The sequence below is a fragment of the Coffea arabica genome, chromosome 9e (genome assembly GCF_036785885.1).
Source record: "Coffea arabica cultivar ET-39 chromosome 9e, Coffea Arabica ET-39 HiFi, whole genome shotgun sequence".
NCBI lineage: Eukaryota > Viridiplantae > Streptophyta > Magnoliopsida > Gentianales > Rubiaceae > Coffea > Coffea arabica.
Window position 1 is genome coordinate 39,492,837 of NC_092327.1, and position 24,425 is coordinate 39,517,261.

Consider the following 24,425-nt stretch of genomic DNA (forward strand, 5'->3'; position numbering starts at 1 on the left):
TTTATCAATAGAAAAGTAGATTGTAAAGTAAGAATGTAGGATGTTAAAGAGTGAGATAAAACATATAATCTTTTTTTATTAAGTAAAATTTTCCATTTTCTTCAAATTTAGACAATTATACGATCTAGTGCGATAAAGTAAACTAATGGGATAAGCACATCTCATGGATGTGCAAATTAAAACAAAGTTTTTTTTTTTTTTTTTTAACAATAGAATGGTAAGAGTTTTTTTTTTTTTTTTTTAACAACAAAGGTAGAAGTTATTAGAAGTTTGATTTGCCAAAAGAAAAGATGAAAAAAGAGGAAGAGTTATTGGAAGTTAAAATTGAATAAGTATTATTGGTTTGTTTTGGTAGTTATATGTATAAATTTCTTACTTATTTGAGAGTAAAAGATGAAAAACAAATAATCACAAAAAATTTTATAATACCAAAGATAAAGACTCATGATCCAAAGATGGTAAATACAACATGTGGGAAAAACAATTTCTTTTCTTTTTCTTTTTTTGTCTGTTTATTTTTCGTATTATTTTTGGGAGCCGGCCAAGGTAAAGTGTTTGGGAACTGAGACTCGAGAGGTGAGAACCCCAAACGAGACCAAAATTTTCACCCACTTAAGGGCCTAAAAGCCCAAACCCTTTGTGGGCTCTTATACTTGGATCATCATAGGTAGTCCAATTTCTATAGTATCCTCTTTCACACAACGATACCACAAATTGGCAACTGCCATTTTCCCTTTGTTTTGTTTTGGTTTCCACTTTCAAAATTCCTATAGATGAATGCAAATTAAGCAAGATCTTTGCAGCTTTAGGTAAACAAGTGCCTTAACGTCTCCTTGCCTATTGGTTAGTTCACTGCAAAATATGATTCATTCTATTTTATTCTATTCTCATGCCTAAATAGATTTCCAAAAGTTGCCAACCTTGTCACCTTGCAAAACAATCCTCAATGAAGGACTACGCACTGTTAGGCCTTTTTACGGGTGCAATCGAGACTCAAGTCGAGTAGAGTTCAAGTAAAAAAAACTTGGATTCGATATAGAATTCGAAATCGATTTTATTTTGCATTACTCAAATTCGAACTCGAGCTTTTGTTCATCAAATCTAGTTAAGCTTAATTTGTGTTCAATCAAGTTTAATTGAACCTTATCGAATTTAAGAAATATAAATTTATATTTTATATAATTTTAAATAAGGGACAAAATAGATATTTCATACTAATAAATTAAAAAAATGTGTGTGTGTGAAACTCAATTAAACTCTATTAAACTTGATTTCGAGTTTCAAATATTAAACATGAGCTCAATTCGTCAAGTAGCTCGAGCTACTCGAACTCGATCAACGCAAGTTCGAACTCGAGTTTTAACCGAGCAAATTCGCGAACTATTCAATTAAACTCGACTCATTTGCACCTCTAGGCCTTTATTGTTCACATTTTGGATGCTGTACAAAAAGAATATTAATTTTGTCTTGGTGCATAAATGGTGATGAGATGCACGAATTAGTTTTTGTTTAGTTGCAATCCAAGTTGGATAAAGCTGCGTCCTATGATGGAGATATATTTGGCATTGTCACACAATTAATATTTAGTTTTTAATAACTAAATCGCTCTATAATCGTGTACCGCTCACTTGTTAATAAGATCAAATATTCCATGTTCATGGTGTAACAATATTAAGCAAGATTTTGACAGAAACTAACCATAAATTATAAGCTAAGACAGAACTGGTATTACAAAAAGGAATCAATTGACGGTGATAAAGTTTTTCGTCTAACCAATTATAGCTGTAATATCGAGAATCCACAATACGTAATTTTTGTTCAATTTAAACAGTCATAGCTATTTTTGGCACATCTTACTATCACTTTGGAAGGGTACAAGAACTAACAAATATTTTCTTGGGGTAAAAAATCATGATAACTACATTCAAGTGTACCAACTTGCAAAATTTATGAATATGTTTCCTGGTCCGCACAAGAAAAATGGTGGACGAATTTAGAAATACCTTCTTCTGATTTTATTTCACTCTGATATTTCTTCTCATTTTTATTTGGAAAAAGCCTACATATTCACCATTTGGACAACAACCAAAATTGAGGCAACTCGTTCCCCAACAGTCGAACGCTAGTGCGCAAATGATACGGCAGGTTTTTTAGTACATAATTGATGGAAATTCTTGGATGCATAGGTTTTGGTATCTTTTTCGAGTGTTAGAACTTGTAGTTTTGACGTAGAACAAGAGTTCTTTCAGCTTGCAGTGCACAACAGAGGAACTTATGAGCAAAATATTTGCTCTTTTTGTCTTGATAGATTTGAGGAGGAGTTTATCCCGCGGTATATTATCCGAATCATTTAAAATCTGTTAAAAAAAATAAAGGAAAAAATTAGTAGGATATGGAAAATACTCGAATAAAAAACATGAAGGAAACGTTAAGACCTGTGACAGCAAGTTCGCATTGAATGGCACAAAAGAAGAAGAGAAGAAGAAGGTGTCGGATTGGATTCCTTTGGGAAAAAGTGAAGTCTCTTCCCCTCTTTCTATAAACTTTATTATGGGAACCAAGAACTCACGGGACTTTCCTGAAAATTTCTCCTTTGAGTTCATGCCTCTGTGCCAAACTGCCTTTACCTCATCATATAACAAATGGCCATTGTTACTTCACAATCTCTCTTCCTTTGGAAAAAAAAATTTTCATTTCTGAATTTTGATGGACATATCCTTCACTTCATTCCACCTTTTTATCACCATGAAAGTTCCGACAATCCTTGCCTAAATACACACATCTTTTTTCTGACTTTACAAACCACTTGATGAACTTCTTTCTTTAGTAATCATGCAAATTCATTCTAGTGGAGAAGTGTGCTCGCTTCTGCTTTCTTTCTCTCTTAATCTTCTGTGTTTAAAGCTTGCGATGGATTATCTTTATCTTTGATACGTCTTTAACATATTATACATGAAAGCCATCATCCCTTTTCTTGTAGATATTCAGGACCACCCATGTTTCTGAATCAGTTCATGCATTTCTTGAAATCAATTCATACTTTTAGAAGGAAAACACTAATTATTGAAGACTATGTGTTGTTTCTGACTACAAAGGCTTTCTGATTAAGCCCCCGCACCCCCCTCCTCCAAAAGGAAAAAAAAGAAAAAAAAACCGAGCTTGGCAAAGGTTTGGAATTCCTGATGGCTTCATCATGTTTTAAACCATTTAGGCTGAGAAAGTCTAAGAGCAAGCCATTATCAATTCCCTCCTCCTCTTCCAGAACTCAGTTAAATACTGATACTGACAACATGGAAAGGAAGAGATTTGACAGTTTAGAGTCATGGTCAATGATATTGGAGTCTGAGAATGTGGAGACTTGGGAAGCATCGAAGGAGGATCAAGAGGAATGGACAGCTGATCTATCTCAGTTGTTTATAGGTAATAAATTTGCTTCTGGGGCACATAGTAGGATCTATAGAGGGATTTATAAGCAGAGAGCAGTGGCTGTGAAGATGGTCAGAATTCCAAGCCACAATGAAGAGACTAGAGCTAAGCTTGAACAGCAATTCAAGTCTGAAGTTGCCCTGCTTTCGCGTCTCTATCATCCCAACATAGTGCAGGTTCGTTGTGTTGAATCTTTTGAGTCAGTTTCAGTGTTGCTTTTATGCAAGTATGTGATTAAAGAGGTATATATTTGAAAGCATCAATTAATGTTTAGATCAATAAAAATACAAATTATGTGGTACCAATAATCCAATCGTATTTTCTATAATTCTGTCGATGTCTATATCATTCATAAATTGATATGCTATCATGATGAGATTCTTCATTTATATGGTTGGCCTTGTTAAGGTCACGAGTTATGTCCTTAAGAATCGATTGATAACTCATATATTCGAATGCATGTTCAATTCATCATCACAAACTAAAATATGTACCGATTAGAAAAGTATTGGTATTTCATTTCTTTGAGAATACCATTTGCCATCTGACAGAAACACAATACATAACTGCTGCCTGTTAATTTCACTAGTCTCCTCATTTCGCACTTAGAGCAATGGAAGCTCTTAGTTTTTGAAAGAGTAATCTTTGTACATTTGATGGGATTGAATGCTTGTTCAATGCATTCATGGCGTGCATTTTCATTTGTTATATCTGAACCTCATCAAATTCACAATTATTGCAGGAATTGCCATAGCATTGAGTGTCTGCCTTAATGATGAAATGTCTGAGTAAATGAACACCTTTACTTTTTCCTTATTTCGTATGCCTAGATATAGTTGATAATCACTCCTTCCGCTCTGTCATGTAATTTGGACATTTAAATCATGAGAAATGCTTTTTACAAGTATGTGGTGGAAATACAGTCTCAGGCTCAGAAACAGAAACATCCTTCAATGCTTTAGTTGATAGATTAGACTAATACCCATCATTCAGAACAGTAATTTTAAATATTGAATGATGCTACCGCTGATTGTATCAGCTAAGGAAACTTTTCAGAAACCTAAGGTAGTTAAGTATTTCAACCGCAGCATATAAAACAGTACTTACTATCACACACTGTTCCTTGTTACAGTTTATTGCAGCTTGTAAGAAGCCTCCCGTGTATTGCATCATTACAGAATACATGTCTCAGGGAACCCTTAGGATGTATCTCAACAAGAAAGAGCCATATTCACTTTCAACAGAAACTATTCTTAGATTAGCTCTTGACATATCACGAGGAATGGAGTACCTTCACTCACAAGGAGTGATCCATAGGGACCTTAAATCCAGCAATTTGCTCTTAAACGATGAGATGCGTGTCAAGGTAGCAGATTTTGGAACATCATGTCTGGAAACACAGTGTCGCGAAGCCAAAGGGAACATGGGAACTTATCGGTGGATGGCTCCGGAGATGATCAAGGAGAAACCTTACACACGAAAGGTGGATGTGTATAGTTTTGGAATTGAGCTATGGGAACTCACAACGGCTTTGCTTCCCTTTCAAGGGATGACTCCTGTCCAAGCTGCATTTGCTGTGGCTGAGAAGGTTAGATTTATCACAGATATAATGTTCTCCTTCGTACTAATAACATTTTGCCATGTGATCATGCCTATCTTAGTCTTATGGTTATGCATAGCCTGCTGTCATTCCGTATAAATGAATAGTTTCCTTTCTGTGAGACTTAGATTACAGATTGAAGCAATTGATAATAATGGATCTATTTAGCCAGGCAATAGATAAGTGGTCCTAGACGGATCAAAATTAGAGAATGAAGCAATTGGCAACAATGAATCTATCTAGCCAGGCAATAGATAAGTGGTCCTAGACGGATCAGATCCTTAATTAAAAGTAGACTCGATCCCATCTTGCTTTGTTGAGCTAATTTAGCTATTATTGTTATCTTAACCCCTTGTTGTCTTGTTTGTACCTCCTCTCGTTAATGAGCATAAGGATCCCTTGGTATCCTCCCATCTTTTCTCCAGTCTTTGTTCTTAAATGTGCTAGCAAAATCAAGATATTTATTAAGACCAGGGCCTCGGTCTCCATTTTCGAATCACTTCTCAAAAGTTCAATCTACAACAATTTGGCCAGTCTAAGTGGTTTGGCAGCATAGCTAAGTGATTAGTGGTTTGCGTCCTTAAAACGATCGTGCTAGTGATTCATATCACATGAGACACTAATAAGTTTAGTTGAGTGTATAATCAGTCACTTTACGGTGCTATGTTATGGTAGGGAGCATCTGTATAAACCGTGACTCTATGTTCCTCCGTAAAGACAAAAGTCAACTGCATGCCAATCAAATGATCTGGTAGGGATGTAAATCAAACGAGAGATTACATAAAATTGCATTGCCTGGATAATTTTTATATTTTCATAAAGTTGAGGTTACGGCTCCATCCATGTCTAACGCATCTAATTTCCAGGATACTGCATAAGAACTGATTTCTTGACAAAAACAAGTTATATTGCACGTATTCCAGTTTATGCATTTAGATTGCCTCGACTACTTATGAGTTTCAGTCGGAGATGAAAAAAGCCTAATGGTGTTTTCTGTTCTTTGTTACAGAATGAAAGACCACCAATGCCAGCCAGTTGCCAGCCAGTATTAGCACACCTTATAAAGCGCTGCTGGGCGGCAAATCCCAATAAGCGGCCAGATTTCAGTGAGATTGTTTCGGCTCTAGAAAAGTATGATGAGTGTCTGAAGGACGGCCTTCCACTTACTCTTCATTCAGGGCTTGTGAGCAAAAATGCAATTCTTGATCGCTTGAAAGGATGTGTATCAATGAATTCATCCATACCTGTGCATGCCTAGCTAACTCCTTTCCATGTGCTGCCATTTTTATTCAGTCATTTAAATCACCTTTTCATAGATTTGTATATATTTAAATTCATAAATTATCTGATGTAACTGTATTGGCGAAACTTAAAGACTCCCGGATGGCTGCAGGTGGCATTTTAGATATCATTTTTACCAGGTTATTCTGCAGCAATTTGTTTAGGAGTTTTTAAGGGACAGGAATTAAAGGGAAAAAATGCAGAGATCCTCGTAATTTGGGTCCAGTGGAGTATTGGATATGCTTCTGTAATTTTTTTTTCTTTTTCTTCCTGATATGAGTAGGTGGCAACGATTCATATCAATGCTTGCTCTACCCTACTCGGTCTCCATTCTCGTCAATGTTGCAGTTAACTAACCTTTGAACTTATGGTTATGGAAAGAACCCTACTGATTGAAACCTGAGAACTTTCGTTACCATACATTTGGAATTTGGATGATCATTTCTTTTTCTTGAATTACAGTAGATGGTTTGTCATCCATGTAAAGAACCACATGTTAAACAGGCATTCCACAAAACATTCGATGGGACTTTGGGCCTAACTTACCTTGGGCATTAACTTTTCCATCATGTGCACTTGGGGAATCTGGGCTAAGCTGCTGGCAAGGTTATACCACCAACCATTCCATGGAATGTACATATTTGCTTGTAAGACTTATTCTACGCATATGCGCATGCCATCAAAATCTAGTTGCCTTGTTTTTGTTTTGCATTAGAAACCGAAAAAAAAATAAAGGAAAAATTGTGGGATGTGACAAGATTTGAGCCATGAATTCAAATCTTTGACACATTATAAATGAATCTAGTGCTAGCGTGGAGTGAAGTTAATCAGTTAATGGTCGGTTGGTGGTTGAACATTGAAAACGAAGAAGACACAATGAGCCCTTTTCGCCAATGAATAGCTAGGGATAGATTCATATCCTTGGAGATGATAGTTAAGCAAGTCGTTAGTCCTGGAGGATTCTATACTTTTTTTTTTTTTTTTGGTTGATACGATAGCTTCCTACACTATAGGGAGGAAAAGGGCCCGAAGAGATCCTGAGGTAACTTGGAGGGAACTGAACCACCATCGGATCAGACGGATGCTTACGCACCCGCCTGAATTTTTTAAGTAAGGCCACATTTAATTGTGGTAAATTGGTGGAACTTTGCCTCCCTCTCATCCCATCAAACCTTAATGCATTGGTGGTGGTCACTAGCCTTTGGGCCGGTGGTTCTGGAGGATTCTATACGTTAATCACTTGAATGAAAGAACCAGGTCAAAATATGCTCCCAATTAACATATTATCATATATATGTTGAGTCACCATCGTCATCCGCAATTCATGAGAAGGCAACAAAAAGGCCCAAAACGTTAGTTGAACGGAGTCTTGAATAAGCTGCACTTGAATGTTGACTCGTTCCTACCATTCCTTCATGGTCACCGGTTCAGTATAAGTCCACCCCTCATCTTATCATATAGTAAATATTTAACCTAGTCAAACTCAACACTTCAAACTTTGAAATGCTTAATCAATGTGTTTGAAATTAAATGTGGGAGGAGGACAGATTTCTAATACCTCTATGCTAATTTGTTCAAATATTAAGCTACCATATGCACTGATTATGTACCTCCCCCACTCCCTAGCATATATGTTTGGTCTATATGGACTGATAGCAAGAGCGTTTGACTTTAATTTGTGACATCTCCATCTATGCAGCAATTAATAAGTTACAAAGTTGACTGAACTAGCGCCAATGTGTAACTTAAAAACCATTTTGTTCAATTCACTTCTAACCCTGTGTTATGTTAGGCCTCCTGTTATCATTCTTAGATGCCTCTATCTTTGTTTAGTCTGGTTGGTTCTTCGCGCTCCACCATTTAAATGAAAGGAAAACCCTCGATTAGGCGGAGTGTAGGCGGAACCTAGTAACCTTTAATTCGATATTCCACCTAGCATAGAAGGATGATGATGTTGCTCTAGTAGTGAATCTTCACAACCAAACCCTAAATTGGGCGTCTTTGAGGATTCCTTTGAAAGAATGTTTGCTCTAAGTATAATTTTGCTCATCTTTAACTGTAGTCCTCGACGACATTGGTCCGGCACTTAAAATGTGATGTTCTTGGAACATGCTTAAAAAGGAATAATAAAAAGAAAAACACACTAAATCAGTGAGCTAACAATCATTCAGGTGTCTGGTAGGCTAAAATTGAGATAAGCCGGCAGTTCGCAAATTTTAGCAGTCCAGCTGAGTAAAATTTCCCAAGGTTGCAAATGAACCAAATCGCTAGCTAGTGCTCGCGAGTCAACTAGATCAAAACTAGACTTGAATTTGGTCAACATTAAATTCAAACCGAACAAGTCGAGCTCTCGAATTAGAATCGAGTCGACTTGAACACACACACACACATATATAATTTTAATAGTAAAATTACATATATATTTTTAATATTTATTAAGAAAAATGAATGTTTTATTCATGTTTTTAAAACATAAAATAATTATCTTTTAACTTTATAAGTTCGAATAAGCTTGAATTTAAACTTTCTAAAATTCGAGATCAAATTCAAATTCAAATTTTACATTAAAAACTCGGCGAGTTCGAACTCAATAAAATTGAGCCAATTTGATTCCTTTACAAGCCTATGCACCATAGACAAGAATTCAATAAATTAAGGAAAGAATATGATGCCTTTTGACCTTTTGGCGAATAATAAAAAGCTGGTTTTGGATTCGACTAATGGTTACGAGCCTGTAATTTTAATTACCTAGCACTTTGCTTTAATCGAAGCCTTACTTTTGCCGACCTCGTCAGTCGTGACAACACAGGCTATAAACTAGCACCATATAATCCTGTCTAACGCAAAAACAAAAAAAAAAAAAAACAAGAAATTATCTGTTCTTTTCTTTTTCTATCTTTTCTTCTTTATTCTATGAATAATTGGTTCTAGGAGGACTATCAAACGCTAGAAACCCGAGGTTCGCTCGGGGAAAAGATGCGAGTGACGGAGGAGGCATGATAAGGCATGCCCGTCTAGCTGATCCGGCAATTACAGCAAAAGTTTGTGGATCCTCGACTCCCCAAACCAAAGGTAAAGTTGAGGACACGTGTATAAAACGGATCAATTCCTCATAAAAATTTATGCGTTAAAAATTAATTATTGATGTGAAAATTTTTTAAGGAATAATTCATAAAAATCACCATAAACAACTTATAATTCTAAAAGTACAGCCTAATTCGTAACCATGATCCGAACCAAATTCCAAACTTTTTATTATATCAAAAAATATTAAAAAAAGTTGAACTAAGGCATTGTGTTTTAGTATTATTAATTAAGCAGCCGTGTACGTGTCATGTTATCATTGGTTAGTTTATATAATAGTTATTATGTTAAGAGTCGTGAGTTTAACTTCGGATGTATAAATCATAGGGTAATAGTCAAGAACCTCTGGTTTTCGTTTGTGTCAGCTGTGACGCCACAGTTTCTTCTATCAATGGAAGAAAAATTCCCCTTTGCCTCTATATTGATTTTTCTTTAGTTTTTTTTTTTTTTTTTTATGTTTGTGATTAATTTAGGTCCATTAGAGCACCATAATGATGACACGAACCAAATCCCAAACTTCCTATTATTCACAAAAAAAATAAATAAATAAAGTTGACGCCTAAGGAAAACCTAACTGAACCAAGGAAACTAGAAGAAAAGAATACTACTTCTAGACCAAAAGAGATGCGCCCTCCTAAACCAACTCCCTTTAGTGGAGTTGGCCACCACTGTGAGGTGGGAGTTCAAGGGTTCACTTCAACCCTTGTCTCCCATCAAAAAATTAACATTTAATGTGGCTTTGCTTAAGATTCATGTGAGTGCTGTGCACCCGTATGGTCCGATGATGATTTAATCCCCATCGATTCTCCGTGACTTGGATCACCCCTTTAGTATATGTTAAATTAGGTCTAGGAATAGATATAGAGGTAAATGATGACAAGTGAAAAAAAAAAAGAAAAAAAGATGCGCTCTCCTACGCTCCCTTTAAAATTTAAGGCAAATGCAAAGATTTAAACCCTCCTACACAGCTCCTAAATTAAAACCACGCCTATATTTTATGTTTCACTTCAACTCACCCAAGAGGGTTGGTCTTGGTTATTACCGCAGCCATTTGATTAGTTTTTTGCCTTTGCAAGATGCAAGGTTCGTGTTTTGCACTCCCCACCATTTATTATATCATACAGTCTAATAAATAAAAATTATATAATAAAAATGATAGTGATAGTACAAATAATAAAAAAAAATGGTGCAAATAACATTTCCCTTTTTTAAATATATATATAACATAAGCTGATTAATGTTGGAGTTCAATTAGATGACAAATTCGATGGCTTATCGTGAAATTCTAAAAATTTGAGAATCGAAAGGGCCTTGACCACTCGGAGACTCGCAAATGCCACCAATGCATTGGGACGATTATTATTGAAGGAAACGGGAAACCAACAAATGAGATTTCAACCATCCCGGCTATATTTGTCCCGTCTGAGAAAGACAATTTCCCAGAAGAATCGATAAAAGAAAAGAGATGCACATCTGGCACCAATATTCCAATTCAGAGATTCAGAGGAGACGCCATTTCTGAAAGAAAGATGATAACAGTCCCCCATAATAAGAGAGAGAGAGAGAGAGGGGAGGGGGGGAATCTTGACTAAATACCACGCGCGGGCTGTGCATGCAGGCTCTTCAAAAGACAGCAAAAAAATATTTTCAACAGGGGAGAAGGAACAGGAGTTAATTGCTTCAACCGGTGGCAATTCCTAGAATATAATAGGGGATTAATAATTAATAAAACCCTAATCTAATACTACTGCTTATTAAAAAGAACAGGGCTAATTGTGAATAAGTAGTATTTCATCAACATGTTAACAACTTTTTCCGCTTGGACCGCTGTTTTTTGAAATTTTTGTAAAATAACGTTGATTTGATGTATACGGGATAAAAAATTAATTAAAAAAATATGTTTATGTTTCTTTCGAGGATAACAATCCAAAAAATAAAATAATAAAAAAATTTACTCGATTTTTACAAGGTAAAAATTGCTCCTTATCCTGCTACATTACACGTTCCCTCATCCTGGAATATGGCACCAAATCTGAACACCAAGCAAAAGAGAATAATAAGCATGGCCTAAAAAAGGTGCAGAAGTAAAACGCAACTGTCGCTCCCAAGAAAATTGCATTGATGACCTTAACCGGCCAAGCAAGAAAGGAAGATAAACCAAAAACATAAACCCTCTTCTTCTGCATATATATTTTACATGTGATTAAAAGGCGATGAAATTTACAAGCAAGTTGAGATAAACTAAACCTGAAAATATATATATTTATGTGTATATATATGTAAAGAAACAGCCCATCAGAAAAACAGACAGTTGAAGTTATGTAAACAGATGACTGATTGGAGGGGTAGTTGAAGTTGAACCAACCTTTTACATCCTCTCGTAGTTCTCGTCCCATCCCATCATCGGAAACTAAATCTAAGTCCAACCACCCCAAATCTTTTCGCCAAGAAAACTCACAAATCTCCTCACAGAGCTCCTCTCCGTCTCCACCCCCTCCCTCTCCTCTCCACCATCATCAGCCTCCCCACTACCCTTGGCATCAACAATCTCATCCTCCAGGGAATTTTCCGATGACTCAGTAAGCTCCTTGTCACTGGGAGGGGTCGGCTCGGACCGTTTCAACTCAGCCGACCCTTTCCCACCCTTCCTTCTGTCCTTCCTACTCTTCTCTTTCTTGCTTTGGGCGGATAACCCGTCTTCATAAGCATCGATGATTTCGTGTATAAGCTGGCGATTCGGCGACGAATCCCACCTCGCCCAGTAGCTCATGTAGCATCTAAAACAATAACAATCGAACGAAGGCGGATGGTCAACACCGCTGCTGTTGTTACTGTAGTTATTAGAGCTGTTGGCCGTAGCACTGGAGGTATTTCTCCTGCGGTTATTGCCGGAAAAGTTGGAGGAGGAAGAGCAAGAAATGAGATAGGCCAAGACCTCTCTATCTTGAGGGGATAGAGCCACCGTGAGAGTCAAGATGGTCGGGGGTAGAAACGATAAATGGTCTGGTTTCAGAGGCGGTGATGGATGAACTGATCCTCTTCTATACAGCTTCTTCATACTACTTGATTATGAGGGTGACCAAGGAAATGAAGATGGGTGGTGGGATTGTTCTTTCTTTCTTTAGAACTAAATACTAGTATCAAATACTAAGAGGCGGTGGGGATAAAGAGGAGAGGAGGGCTTTTAAATGGCTAATGTTTCTTTTTCTTATGGGGTGGGTTTGGGACGGGAGGAGTCTTGACTCTTGAAAATGCTGAATTTGAAGAGTTTGACCAAGTCTCATTTATTTTCTGGAGAGTGGGAGAGGGGAAAAGAAAGAAGCATGGAAGTTGGTGACGTATGTATTTTTGGGCCTTGGTAATACCACTCCATTGGGTTGTTTGTGGGGGGGGGGGGGGGGGGTTACTAATATGCTGCGGGGCAGTAAGCTTTTGATAGGGGTGATCCTGGTTCCTGGATGGGACCGTAAAAGTGAGCCTGCTAGCGCATTTTGATTGGTTGATGAGAAGGTAAGGTGGAGTTATTTGCTACCGTGAGTGATCGACTGGGGGACCCATCATGGAATCAAGAGGTGATCTGGATCAAAATCCTGCTTTTCAGAATTGTCATTTGCCTCTTTTATAAATGTAAGGTCACAAAGTTGAGAGAACGTTCAGAGGCCTACAGTGCAACTTTGGGCCGTTGAGACTAATTGGGCTTCTGAACAGACCTAACATTTGGGTAGTAGATGGACTACTTCGAATCCCCCTCAATTAATTCTTTTTTCTTTTTTTCTAAACAATCTAGTATCTTCCTCCCTGAACCTAGAGAAAAAAATATGATTGAAAATTTCGAATTTAAGACTTTTTACTTACACAAATTTTTTTTTTTTTTTAAAAAAAAACTTTTCAATTCAACTCCTTAATCTTTCGCATTTGATTTTGCTTTGATCATAAGAAGTCGTGTCATATGTTACGCCATCCATGACAATAATTCGTTCCACCATGGAATATGATAAAACAGCTACTACTATTCGCTTGGCTGCTCACATTCCACCAAATAAGATATATCTTATTGCTATCCTGCACTTGATCAAAAGATTCATCTCACTTTTAGTAAAACTATCATGCGAAGTGCAACGTAAACGCTAAGGTCACTCAAAAATATTTTTCCTTGGTATCAGAACCATTTAGCAATGTAGCTAATAGAGTCGTACGAATAATAAATATAAAAACTTGTGATTGATATGATCAATGAGTAAAAATCCCTAATGGATGGGCCCGACCGACATGGATCTCTGTCCCCGGAATCTGAGGCCACCAAACCAAATTTGTAAACATCCTCTCGTGTCCTTGCCACAAAAGCTCAGATACCTAATCTGAAACCACCCGCAGTAGACAAATAAATACGGAGCACGAGTACCCTTTTCACAGGGTGGCCTAAAGTACCTACCTGATCCTGATCATCAACAACTGTTTTTGTTTCCCCTTTGGTTGATTCTCTCATGTAGTAGTAGTAGTAGTGCTTATAATAAGGATGAGAATCTTCAGCCAAACCTTACCACTCTTTGAATATTCCTGTTGAACGCACAATGAGAAATGAATAAAGTTCAAATCAACTGGATTTACCTCTTCGCTTATAGCAGCATAGAACAATTGCATTGGTAGATTACAGATGGCCAAAACTATTACTACCTTTTTCATTTTTTGGAGCAAAACTAGAACACGGGGGAGATGTTTTATAGTAGTTTGTTTGCTTATACATAATCTGAGTAACAGGAGAAGACATGCTCTCCTTTGCAGGTCAATGCCTTCTTGAAAATATTTTGTCCTTCTCATTTATGTTTTATTACCTGATGCCTCGTAGCCATTAGGCATAATTACAATCACCTAACTCAAACATAGTACTTATGCGACTTTTGAAAAGTTGTATGATGATTGAGATACCAGAATTGTTATAATATTAAAGCACCATTGCAGTACTTGAGAGCCTATGATGATAATCACATGGTAAACTCAAAATTGTCAAACCTTCAAGAAGAGCTCTGTAGACGGCTTTTAATCCACAATTCCAGGCTACGTAGCTCCTCACCGCTTATTGAGTGACCAAGACCAGGATAAGCCTGAAAAATGTAATGCCATTTGTCTTTTCCGTTTCAGGACAACGCATAGGGAAATCATGTGGATGTTTCAAGAAAGGGTGGTAAGCAAGCACCTTGAACTCACAGCTTACTCCAGCTTGCTCAACGAATGGAGGACCTGCTTGCCCTGCTTCAAAGAGTACTGTTCTGTCATCCATACCATGGGACCATAAAATTGGTGTCTGCATGTAATTCCCCATTTCAGATCCATAATTCAAGCAAGTAAAATTGACAATGAATAGATGATGTAGTAATAAATGCCGTCAGCCAAAACTGGGCTCCTACCAATGGACCAAAGATTAAATTGCTTGCAAAACCAACTGCAAAAAGGTTTGAAACAATTATTGCAAATGGAGCTACCAAATGTGTTTTTCTTACGAAATTTCCTCCCACCTGCTTACTTTTCACTGTCTTTTTCCTTCTTCAATCCAGTGCCCAATGCCCATGACTGGTAATGCTATATACTTAATCACTGAATAAACAGACACTATTCCCACAACTACAAACTACCATCCAGGTGGTCTTCAACAATTTGGTCAAAGTTGGCTTCAACAATTCCAGTCTTTTACTGAACAAACTAAATCATTAAACACACTATTTTGACTCCAAACAAAAAGCAAGACAAGTAATCCAGGAAAAGGAGAAAGAACATGTAGCGCCAACTACCATTTCTACCCCCAAAAAAAAAAAATCTCAGCTTTTTTTTTAAGGCACCTATCTCAGTTAACAGCCAAACATGCATCACCACCAAAACTTAAAAGACCAAAAAAAGGGCACACAATTATTGAATACATCATAAATGAAAAGGTCAGAAAGAAAGCCATCTTTGATTCAGTGGAATTGGACATGCCTCTGACAAGTGAATTTTTATATCGTCATGATATCAGATCATCAGCCTAAACCCCAGCTAAAGATAAGCACATTGTTCATTTGGAAAGGCAAGCCTTAAAGACTATATCTCAGGTGTGCTTCTAGCTAGATATGCTCTAGCTTGCCAAAAAACAAAGCTGAAACAATGCAAACAATCTGCAACACCATAGATGACCCACATTAAGTCTATGGGAGTACCTTCTTTGCCGGGGGCTTAATTTGATCAAGTATCGAAGAATTAAAAGGAACCCATCCACTGAATACAGCACCTCCTCCCAAAGTTTTCGGGTATAGCAAAACACTAGCCAACGTCAAGGCACCTACAAAACTCACAGAGTTTCTCATCTACCGATGCAATTGGCAGGATAACATCAAGAATGCTCGGATCAGTGCATGCAATCTGAGAGAGAGAAAGGCAACAGACAGACAGACAGAGAGACAGAGAGAGAGAGGAAGAGAGGAAGAGAGGGAGAGAGACCTCCTTGACTAAATCCACATATAAATACATTATCTGGATTTATTCCAGATGCAATCTCCTTGTCTATCATTGCATGAACATGCTGCACGGCTTTGAGCACACCACTTTCATCTTTAGGAGAATCCTGAAAAAAAAAAGTGTACCTTAAAATTCGAAATGCATGTGATTGAGCTTGCCAGAAAAAAGGCTACAAGTATTGTATTAAATTTATCTTGACATCCATTACTCAATGAAATTCATTATTCAAGAAGTAGACATGAGGAAGATATAGAAAGAGATATTGTTCCAACTGGAAAAGCAGTAAAGTTTGAAGTGCACATATCAACCTAATTAGCAAAGCGGATAAACAATATACATACATAAATCACCTGCAAAATAATTGATTTAGAGGAAAATTCCAAGTCCTTAGAAAACTTATATACTACTCTGTAGCTATTTTCAACAAAGTTCAGATCAGCTGCAAATGAACCAAAGCAAATTTGCGTGGTGGTCAACACAAGCAAAGCCTTCTCAACTTGTCTTTCATCAAGCTTGAGCAGTTTGATTAGGTAGCCCAAGAACACTAGGATCAAGTAACGGCAAATCTAATTGAATTTACATCTGCTATAACATTCGATACTACTCATTACTACAACATGAATATGAACCATGATATTATATCTGTCTACGTAATTCAGAAAGACTAGCAAGAGTACCTGGGATTGCAGCCACTATATGCATCCTAGGATTGGATCAAGGCAACCATATGCATCTATTGTATTACGTAAATAGCCCACTGAAAAGTTACAAGGAAAACAAAAACATGCAGATGTTTGAATTGCTGGAGTCCTGGTGTATGAATTGCTAGAGTCCTAGTTACACCCAGCAATTCTCCATGTTTACAAGGTGTAATGCACCACTGATCTCCTTTTTGATGCCCTGGCCAGATCGCTCTCTCTCAACATAGAAAGATCATTAGATTGTAGAGCCTGAGTTCCTTTTCTCTTTAGTATGATCACTGACCAAAACAGCAATGGTGTTGTTGCAAATCAACCAGAACCTTAAGTGGGTTGAACCTATGTTGATGAACACCTTCATTTACAGAACACTAGTATGTTTTCAATAAGGCTTGCCTCAAGATGAGTTCAAGCACAGATGAAAGAGCTGGACGAGCTCAAGCCTATTTCAAGAAATGGCAATACTGAGTCAAGTCAAGTTCTAATAACTCAAGCTCAACTTGGCCCAATTGCAACCCCCCTAATTCAGATCACTTCAGTATAAAATTGCGCACAAAATTTAACTTTCATGACATAGACTGTAAGCTGCAAGGTGAAGAAAAATTGAGACAAGGGAATAGGTGAAGCAAAAAGCAATGCACAACTCACCGCTGTCACAGGTATCTCATGAATGTCAAACCATGAAGGCATCACAGCACCATCTATGCCAAAAGAAAATTCAACAGACAGACACAGTAAATAGGCATTAATAAAAGATAAGATGCAGGGAAAATACATAATGAAACAAAAGAGGACCAGCACGAGTGGTAACAGAACATTTCCCCATGGCACAACTCAATTTGTTAACTATCACTAAAGACCTGAATACAAAGTACAACTTAAGCACATGGAAAGTAGTACCAAAGGGAACATTGGACATGAAAAAAAAATCCCCAAAATGTCTCCACAGATGAAACGCAATTGTTGGTCTTAGCGTTGATTGCTTTTCCAGTATCTAAATGTCAAGGGCACAAGGAGCTGGTGGTTACCTCAGCATCTCACTTAGTGGAACAACAAGTACTAAAAATTGGTACGACTCCTAGAAGCCTTCCTGGACTTGTTGGTTGTCAAGAATTCAGTGAAACGGTAAAAGAGAAATCATAGTTTAGGAATAGTAGAATTGTGTGAATACCCAATTTCGATCAGATATCAACAAAATATGAGCATGGATAGTAAACCGCTAGAAGTGAAATGTTTACAACTCTTGGTAAGCTTATCCCTAATCCAAAGATACCAGCCAATAAATCTAAATATTTTTCAGTTACTGCTAACAGTGTTTAATTAGTCATTTGCAAAAGATTAATCGGCAAAAGCAATTTGAGCACTTAAAGCTTTCAAAAGTCTATTAATCCTTTATACTTTTGAAGAAATTAAACTTGTCCATTTACTAGAGAATTAGTCTCAAAATTGTAGCCTACAACAATGCATTCGGACAAGACAAGCAACACGATTATTTGCTGCACAAAAAGCCAAAAGGAAAAAAAAAATCTTTTCTTTTGATTTACGAACGAAACCACATTTATGCTTCGTAAGAACAATGAAGAATCAAAATTAACAAACAGAGAACAAATAAAACAAAACGCATTACCATCTAAAATAACATGATGATCAAGCAATGCTGCTCAAAAACATAACAGAAATGATACTTAAATTGAAGTGGAAAATTAAAAATAAATAAAAAAGAAACTTACAATTACAAGTGACAGGATTTGATGGGGCAGAAGGGAAAGCCCAAGTGGTATTTTTGAAGTGAGGAGAAGTGAAGAAGGTTTTGATGGGTTCATTTGCAGGGCCCGAATCGCCCAACCCATGAAGCCAAAGAATGAAGCTCCGAGCCATAGGGGCGGGGGCGGGGGCGGGTTTGATCAGATACGGGTATGGTTGAGAAGATAGCACAAAGAAAATGGTGATGCTGATGGTGACTGTGAACAAAACTATTGGCTTTGCTACTAAACTGGCGGTTGAGGAGGAGCTCATTTTAGGCCTAGGCCCCCCGTGCCGTTCGCTGGATGGGTTTTGGGTGCGGAGAAATATGTTGATGACGCTTTCGGAACAAGGTGCGGTGTTTGGATTACGCTTTTAACGTTCTTGAAAGCCTTAAGCGCGGAAGCGACTCACGCTCTTTGGGTGGGTGGCATCAGTTTGGAGGGGTGTAAGACTTATTACACGCTTTTATCAGCTGAAAGCGCCCTGACTTACACCTACTCCGGAAACGCTTTTAATCATCTTAAATTGGTAACTTTATGAGGAAAGAATCACGCCTTCCTTCCCAGTATTTTGCATTCAAGCGTTTCATCTCAAGTCAAGTCCTCTTGCCAGTATTTTCCTTCTCTTTATCATCGACAGAGACTACAATTGTTTGATTAGGCCAATAAACATTTTAATTTTCGGGTACATAATGATTGAGATTAGTTGGGCTAGAAGAGCTTGTGGCAAAGCATCTCATCTCGCATGCCAAATTGTTTTGAAGCTCCTCAAACGTATTTGTCCCCAGTCATGAGACTCATGACTGAGTTGAGTTCATATATGACATTTCTTTCTCATTCTATTAAGGAAAAAAAAAAGGAAAGAAAAAAAGAAGATAGCAAGAAATTATGTGTAAAGCATAAAATAATTTGATGTAGCTTTGGAGAGAACAAAAAACAGCAAGTATTTTACTTGGAAAGAAAATCAAGGTCTGCCAATGCGTGAAACTCCAGGAATAAAAGAATGAAATAGTTTTAGAATGCGCAAGTGTTTCCAAGAAAATCAGTCGCCTTCAATTATTTCCATATACACTACGCTTAACTTGTAAACAAAACGGTAGAGGAATCTTCTAGGTTTGGAAAGTAAATAAAACTCCCAAAAATCTGGATTCCCTTCTTCCACTATAAATCAACTCTTCTTCATCCCAAGTTCCCAACTGCATTGCTTGTACCCATTTTGTACCCTTTTTTTTTTCCTTCCAAGGGTTAATATTACCACGTTTTGAGAATGGGCATGTCGAGAGTTTTATGTTTTTGGATATTGCTGTGGTTGACAAGCTCAGGCCTCTTCCTGCTTGCACAAGTTGGTGATGCTGATCATGCTGCTGCGCCTACAACCTTAGCCAAAGCCACAGGAACAGGAAAAGATGGAAGAATTCTTGATGCTGCCGCTCCTCCTCCTCCTTACAACAGAGGCTGTAACGCGATAACACGATGCAGGTGCTGCAGTGGTGCAATATCACGTACAAAGCACATCATCAGGAAATTTCTCGTCCGAAGAATTGTTTAGTATATGAATTACTACTAGATCTACAGCATTCTTAGGTTGTCACCTAGAATGGTGAAAGAGTGAGTTGGTTCAGTTGCTCATTGTTCACAGACCTTACGTATCGTAATCAATAAAAGAATGCCAAGTGATAACTTATAATTGTTCACCTCTTGTTTATCGATTCTTTCTTTCACTTTTTGTGCAATCGAGTTTATATCTCTTGCTTTAAGAACAGTTTCTGTCAGCCCTGTAATGCAGGGCTTGGCAGTATTTTTGCAATTTGAATTTTAATAAGTTGTGTATACTTGTACAATTGTATGAAAGCAAAAGGTTTCAGAAGATATTAAGATCTCACCCCCAAAAAAGAAAAAGTGAAAAGAGAAATGTAGATAAGGAGATTATGAAAATCAACCATGTTGGCAGCAAACCATAAAAGATCAAACGAAGGCAAAAGCAAATGCTAATAAGTACAGAAGACAGCAGTTTAGAGACTTCTTCTTTTTTCTACACGAATTCCTGAATGTGTAACTAAATTAGCACCAACCGAAATATATCTTTACCCACATCAATTCTCATCCTAAGGACCGCGAGCCATAAGGTTGTATAAGCTGAATAGTGCAGATTGTACTTATCAGACTTTAGAGCACTTTTCAGTGCAGCTGCGCCAACAGTGCCACCATACCATCTAAAAGATGGCAGTAATTCATCTATCCTCTGCTTGTGGTAAAACAATCTCTAGAATTAATTTCTTGAATTGTGCAAAAGATTAAGACACTAGGGATTTATGGAATAAACAAGAAGAGCACACAGTGCCATGTGTAGCATGTAATAATCTAAGGCTAACCGCTTTTGCACAACAGATTCTGAAATTTCTTCATACCAAGCATCTGTGCACGCTCATGGTTAATCAAATGCCCTTGCCAGACCAACTAAATCCTATATCCCTGATCTCAGATATTAGGCATCCTCCAAAGCAGCCTATTTGTGAATGTTAGATCAGAGTTTCAAGCTGTGGTATGATACCCTTCAATTGTATGCTTCATCTCATCTAACTGTGCAATGACATGATCCAGTTTCTTGCAACAGATCTCATTAGATATTCTTGGAACGTAGTCACACTTCTCAAAAGGACGATACTCGCAGGCACTTTTGATTTCTTCTCGCAGTGTCACTTGGATGTCCTGTTTAGAAAGATGAGATGCAAAAATGCCATCTTCTTAGCTGACGATTGCAGTTACTATGATAACGAAACAAGCCTACAAAATGCTTTTGAGCAGGAACAAGTAGGTAAAATGCCCAACTATCCAAGATAAAAATGAATCTACACATCTTAATAATAATATGCAGAAATAAAATCTTCTCTGTTACAGAACTTGTAAGAAGAACTTTACTCTTTCTTCAATATGTCTGAGTTATTATTTGTCAAACCCTACATCCTCTTGTTTCTTCTGAGTTAAGAAACAAAACAAAATCGCATGTTTCTTCTAGTTGCAGGCACATGCAGGGATTGTTAACAATCTCAATGTCAAAAGAGAAAATATGCCAGAAAGTAAAATCCCAGAAAAAACAACAACAGCAGCTAATAATATGCCAAAAAGAACAATCCTCCTAGACAAGCAAAACCATGAGCAATTGACTCATCGCAGTGAATCAGAAACCTTATAAAAGATCATCTCGAGCACTTTGACTTGCTCATTAACAAAGACAAAAAATTCCATTGTTCAACCCCATCGTTCCATCACTAAAGGAAAATAAAACTCTAGATAACAAAAACGTCAAGATATATATCACCTCCAGAGTTTTATCCTTGAACCCATGATATAATTTACACGTAGTAGACTTGTCCCCATATGAACTATGAACTCATGGTTAAATAAATTTCAATTCTATGTTCATGTCTAATTCAAAGATTTCTTCTTTTATTTTCCAGCTTTTTTGACAGGAAAAGAAACTGATTCAATTTGGATCAAGTACGTCAACGGCTGCATAGACTGCATTCTGCGGCCTTAAATTGAGGCTATCACCAATACCAGTTCTAAGATGGGGTAGGTGTTTAAGAATTAAGACAAGCTAAGACCTTTAAAACAAAAGCCATAGCGTCACCCTATTCACTTTCAGACGTTACAAGCTCCAGGAAAACAACCATACAGCTGGTAATAACTAATTGCAATTACCACATTCCCTTGCTACTGTAACTTCTCAAAGCGGCATTTGACCATCTCTACAAAGACTTGGGGATAATACTTCACAATACTGACACAATAATAATACTGTAATCAGATTCACAAAGCAAGAAATTTTTATTCATTAAAAGGTACTTGTAAATTGTCAGACTACTCCTTGGTTTTGTTTTTATGACAAACAGGACAAACTATAGAGATGAAAATATTTATGCACCCACAGACAACAAAAATTAGACGAAAAGTTTTCAGTTTACTCTTGATTGGAAATTTGGGGAAGTTCTGGTGGAAAAATTTATTTTCAACCCATCCCCTTCTCACATATCATGTACACATACAATTCTAATTTGTAACAGCAATATGCCATATCGTATTAAAATTGATCAGGAAGAAGGATTGTGACCTTGATCAATTGCATAAATTCACTGCAGTGATTGTTCACCAGCTCCTTTCTTGGACCACTAGGGCTTGCCCATTCGTCCATTACACTGCTAGCTAACTCCAATACCCTAACTATTCTCTGTGAAGCCAAAATAGCCATAAAAACGTTAAAAGATCTGGTTTCCAAGGAAAAAATCCTCTAATTTATTGATTACCTTTTCAACATTTTGAAGCCTTTGCAATGAAGTGTTTTGGTTTTGAGGATCCATGGTGTACGTCGTCTGCATCAAGTCCACTCCACTAGTCGAAGTAGATGTGAATGTATTTAGAATTCAAGAAAAACATCATCGTTTTACAAAATGTAAAGCCCAAGCACTTAGATTTCTTAAAGCTCATCAGATTATAATTGAGCAAGCCTTATACATGGATGACAATACAAGGACAAGGACATACGGTAAGTGATAATATTATCATTGGTTAAAAAAAAATGTAAATGGATCGATTTTATCTAAATTCAACCCAGGCCTAATATACTTGGTAGGGTTTGGATTTAATTTCTCAAACTCAAGCCCGACTCAGATCCAGATCCTATAAAAGTGTTATGGATCTAGGTGGCGCCTGATTTTCTATGATCCATATTCAATTCCAAATCCATACCAAATTCTATCTAAACTCATGTGTATATAAATTTTTTTTTTTTTTTTAGTGTAAGCAGGAGGATTCGAACCTGAGATCTCTTGCTTACACTCCCTCCCCCCGTACCACCCAACCCATCCTCCCCCCATGTGTATGTAATTAAATTATATATATTAATAAATTTATAAAATATTCTAATATTCTATAGTTATTAGATCGAATATAGTAAGACTTCATGATTGTGTTCTTTTTTTAAATCTAGTTGTCATTATAATTAGTACAAGCTTTTTAAGAAAAAAGGAGAAAAAGTAAAGGCAAATAAATAAAAGATTTAACGTAGATATAGTTGAAGTTTTAAAAATAAATAGAAGCAATCAATAGTAGTTATTTTTTTGAGTTCATAATATTGCATTCAACTTCTTTAATATTAATTTTATTATTTGAAAATAAAAATTAGATGGTGTTCATAAATTTTTTTTCAGAATCTATATATTTTTATTTTAGTGCTTTTACAAAAATACAATGAATGCCCTTGGATACCCAGATCTAGGATGGTTTGGATATGGGTTTATTTTTTCAGACCCATAAGAATTTGGCTCTGAATCTAACTAAATTTAATGGGTCTGGATTAAAGGGATTCAATCCAGACCTTAACCCATTAACATGCGTGATCATTGGAATAATAATGTCATGCATTCTAATAGATAATAAGATTTCTTTCTTTCCTACCAAAGATAATACCTGGGCATATATACGTGATTAAATCTAGTTCTCCCTTGAAAAGCCAAATAAAATTACTTAACAATTCACTTTGTGACGGTGTCCCATAGAGTACCATCGGTTAACTCCTACTCTTTTTTTTTTTTCTTTTTTTTTTTGTCGACACAGAGGTGTGCGGGTCAATCCTTACGGGGCCTGACTAATCCCCTGCGGGGCCCGGACCCGACACAGGGGTTAACTCCTACTCCATCTATTCTTTTTATTGGGATTTACTTTGTTTTTGGATTAATATATAGATTTTTATTTTGACAAATTGCAACACCTATATTATTATGTTACTTAAACATTAGGGGAGACCCATTTAGGACCTTAGGTAATACAAGAGGCTAAAAAGGAGATGGCCAATCTGAACTAAAGAAAGGAAAACTTAAAAGGGGTACATCGACATGGTTTGGGAAAGGTCTATCTAAATTAGAGGAATGCATTGACATATTTTTAAATTTTTTTTACGCATACAAGATGCGAGGTTACACCTAGAATTTGAAGATGAATATATTATTTCCATCCTGATAATCACCTTGTTATTAATAAGTTAATCGGATTAATAGAATTTCACCTATTCACTAAAGTTTAAATTTATAGTAGAGTAACTTCTAAGTT

The 24,425-nt window shown here is 36.8% G+C and overlaps 4 protein-coding genes across 5 annotated transcripts; 1 reads left to right on the forward strand and 3 right to left on the reverse strand.

Moving 5' to 3' along the window:
* Positions 1-2,390: 2,390 nt before the first annotated feature.
* LOC113709716 (serine/threonine/tyrosine-protein kinase HT1) lies at positions 2,391-6,532 on the forward strand. Its single transcript, XM_027232559.2, has 3 exons — positions 2,391-3,602; positions 4,559-5,014; positions 6,036-6,532. Exons 1-3 carry the CDS (start codon positions 3,183-3,185, stop codon positions 6,282-6,284), a joined length of 1,125 nt encoding a protein of 374 aa, XP_027088360.1. The 5' UTR covers positions 2,391-3,182; the 3' UTR covers positions 6,285-6,532.
* A 5,012-nt stretch (positions 6,533-11,544) lies between these two features.
* Positions 11,545-12,641, reverse strand: LOC113709593 (uncharacterized). Its single transcript, XM_027232394.2, has one exon. The coding sequence runs from the start codon at positions 12,447-12,449 to the stop codon at positions 11,808-11,810; it is 642 nt and encodes a 213-aa protein (XP_027088195.1). The 5' UTR covers positions 12,450-12,641; the 3' UTR covers positions 11,545-11,807.
* An 883-nt stretch (positions 12,642-13,524) lies between these two features.
* Positions 13,525-18,637, reverse strand: LOC113709259 (carboxylesterase SOBER1). Of its 2 annotated transcripts, XR_003452629.2 has the most exons (8): positions 18,306-18,637; positions 17,224-17,276; positions 15,860-15,983; positions 15,580-15,701; positions 14,586-14,693; positions 14,402-14,493; positions 13,824-13,948; positions 13,525-13,749 (listed from the first exon to the last, which is right to left on the reverse strand). XR_003452629.2 is itself a non-coding variant. In XM_027231982.2 (7 exons), exons 1-6 carry the CDS (start codon positions 18,589-18,591, stop codon positions 14,404-14,406), a joined length of 783 nt encoding a protein of 260 aa, XP_027087783.1. In that variant the 5' UTR covers positions 18,592-18,637; the 3' UTR covers positions 13,525-13,948; positions 14,402-14,403. The 2 variants fall into 2 exon arrangements, 1 of the variants encoding a protein (XP_027087783.1); XM_027231982.2 differs by having other exon boundaries at positions 13,525-13,948.
* A 1,609-nt stretch (positions 18,638-20,246) lies between these two features.
* On the reverse strand, positions 20,247-22,824 carry LOC113709347 (mediator of RNA polymerase II transcription subunit 11-like). The gene is made up of 3 exons (XM_027232092.2): positions 22,625-22,824; positions 22,432-22,548; positions 20,247-21,029 (listed from the first exon to the last, which is right to left on the reverse strand). Exons 1-3 carry the CDS (start codon positions 22,694-22,696, stop codon positions 20,853-20,855), a joined length of 366 nt encoding a protein of 121 aa, XP_027087893.1. The 5' UTR covers positions 22,697-22,824; the 3' UTR covers positions 20,247-20,852.
* Between the last annotated feature and the right edge of the window lie 1,601 nt (positions 22,825-24,425).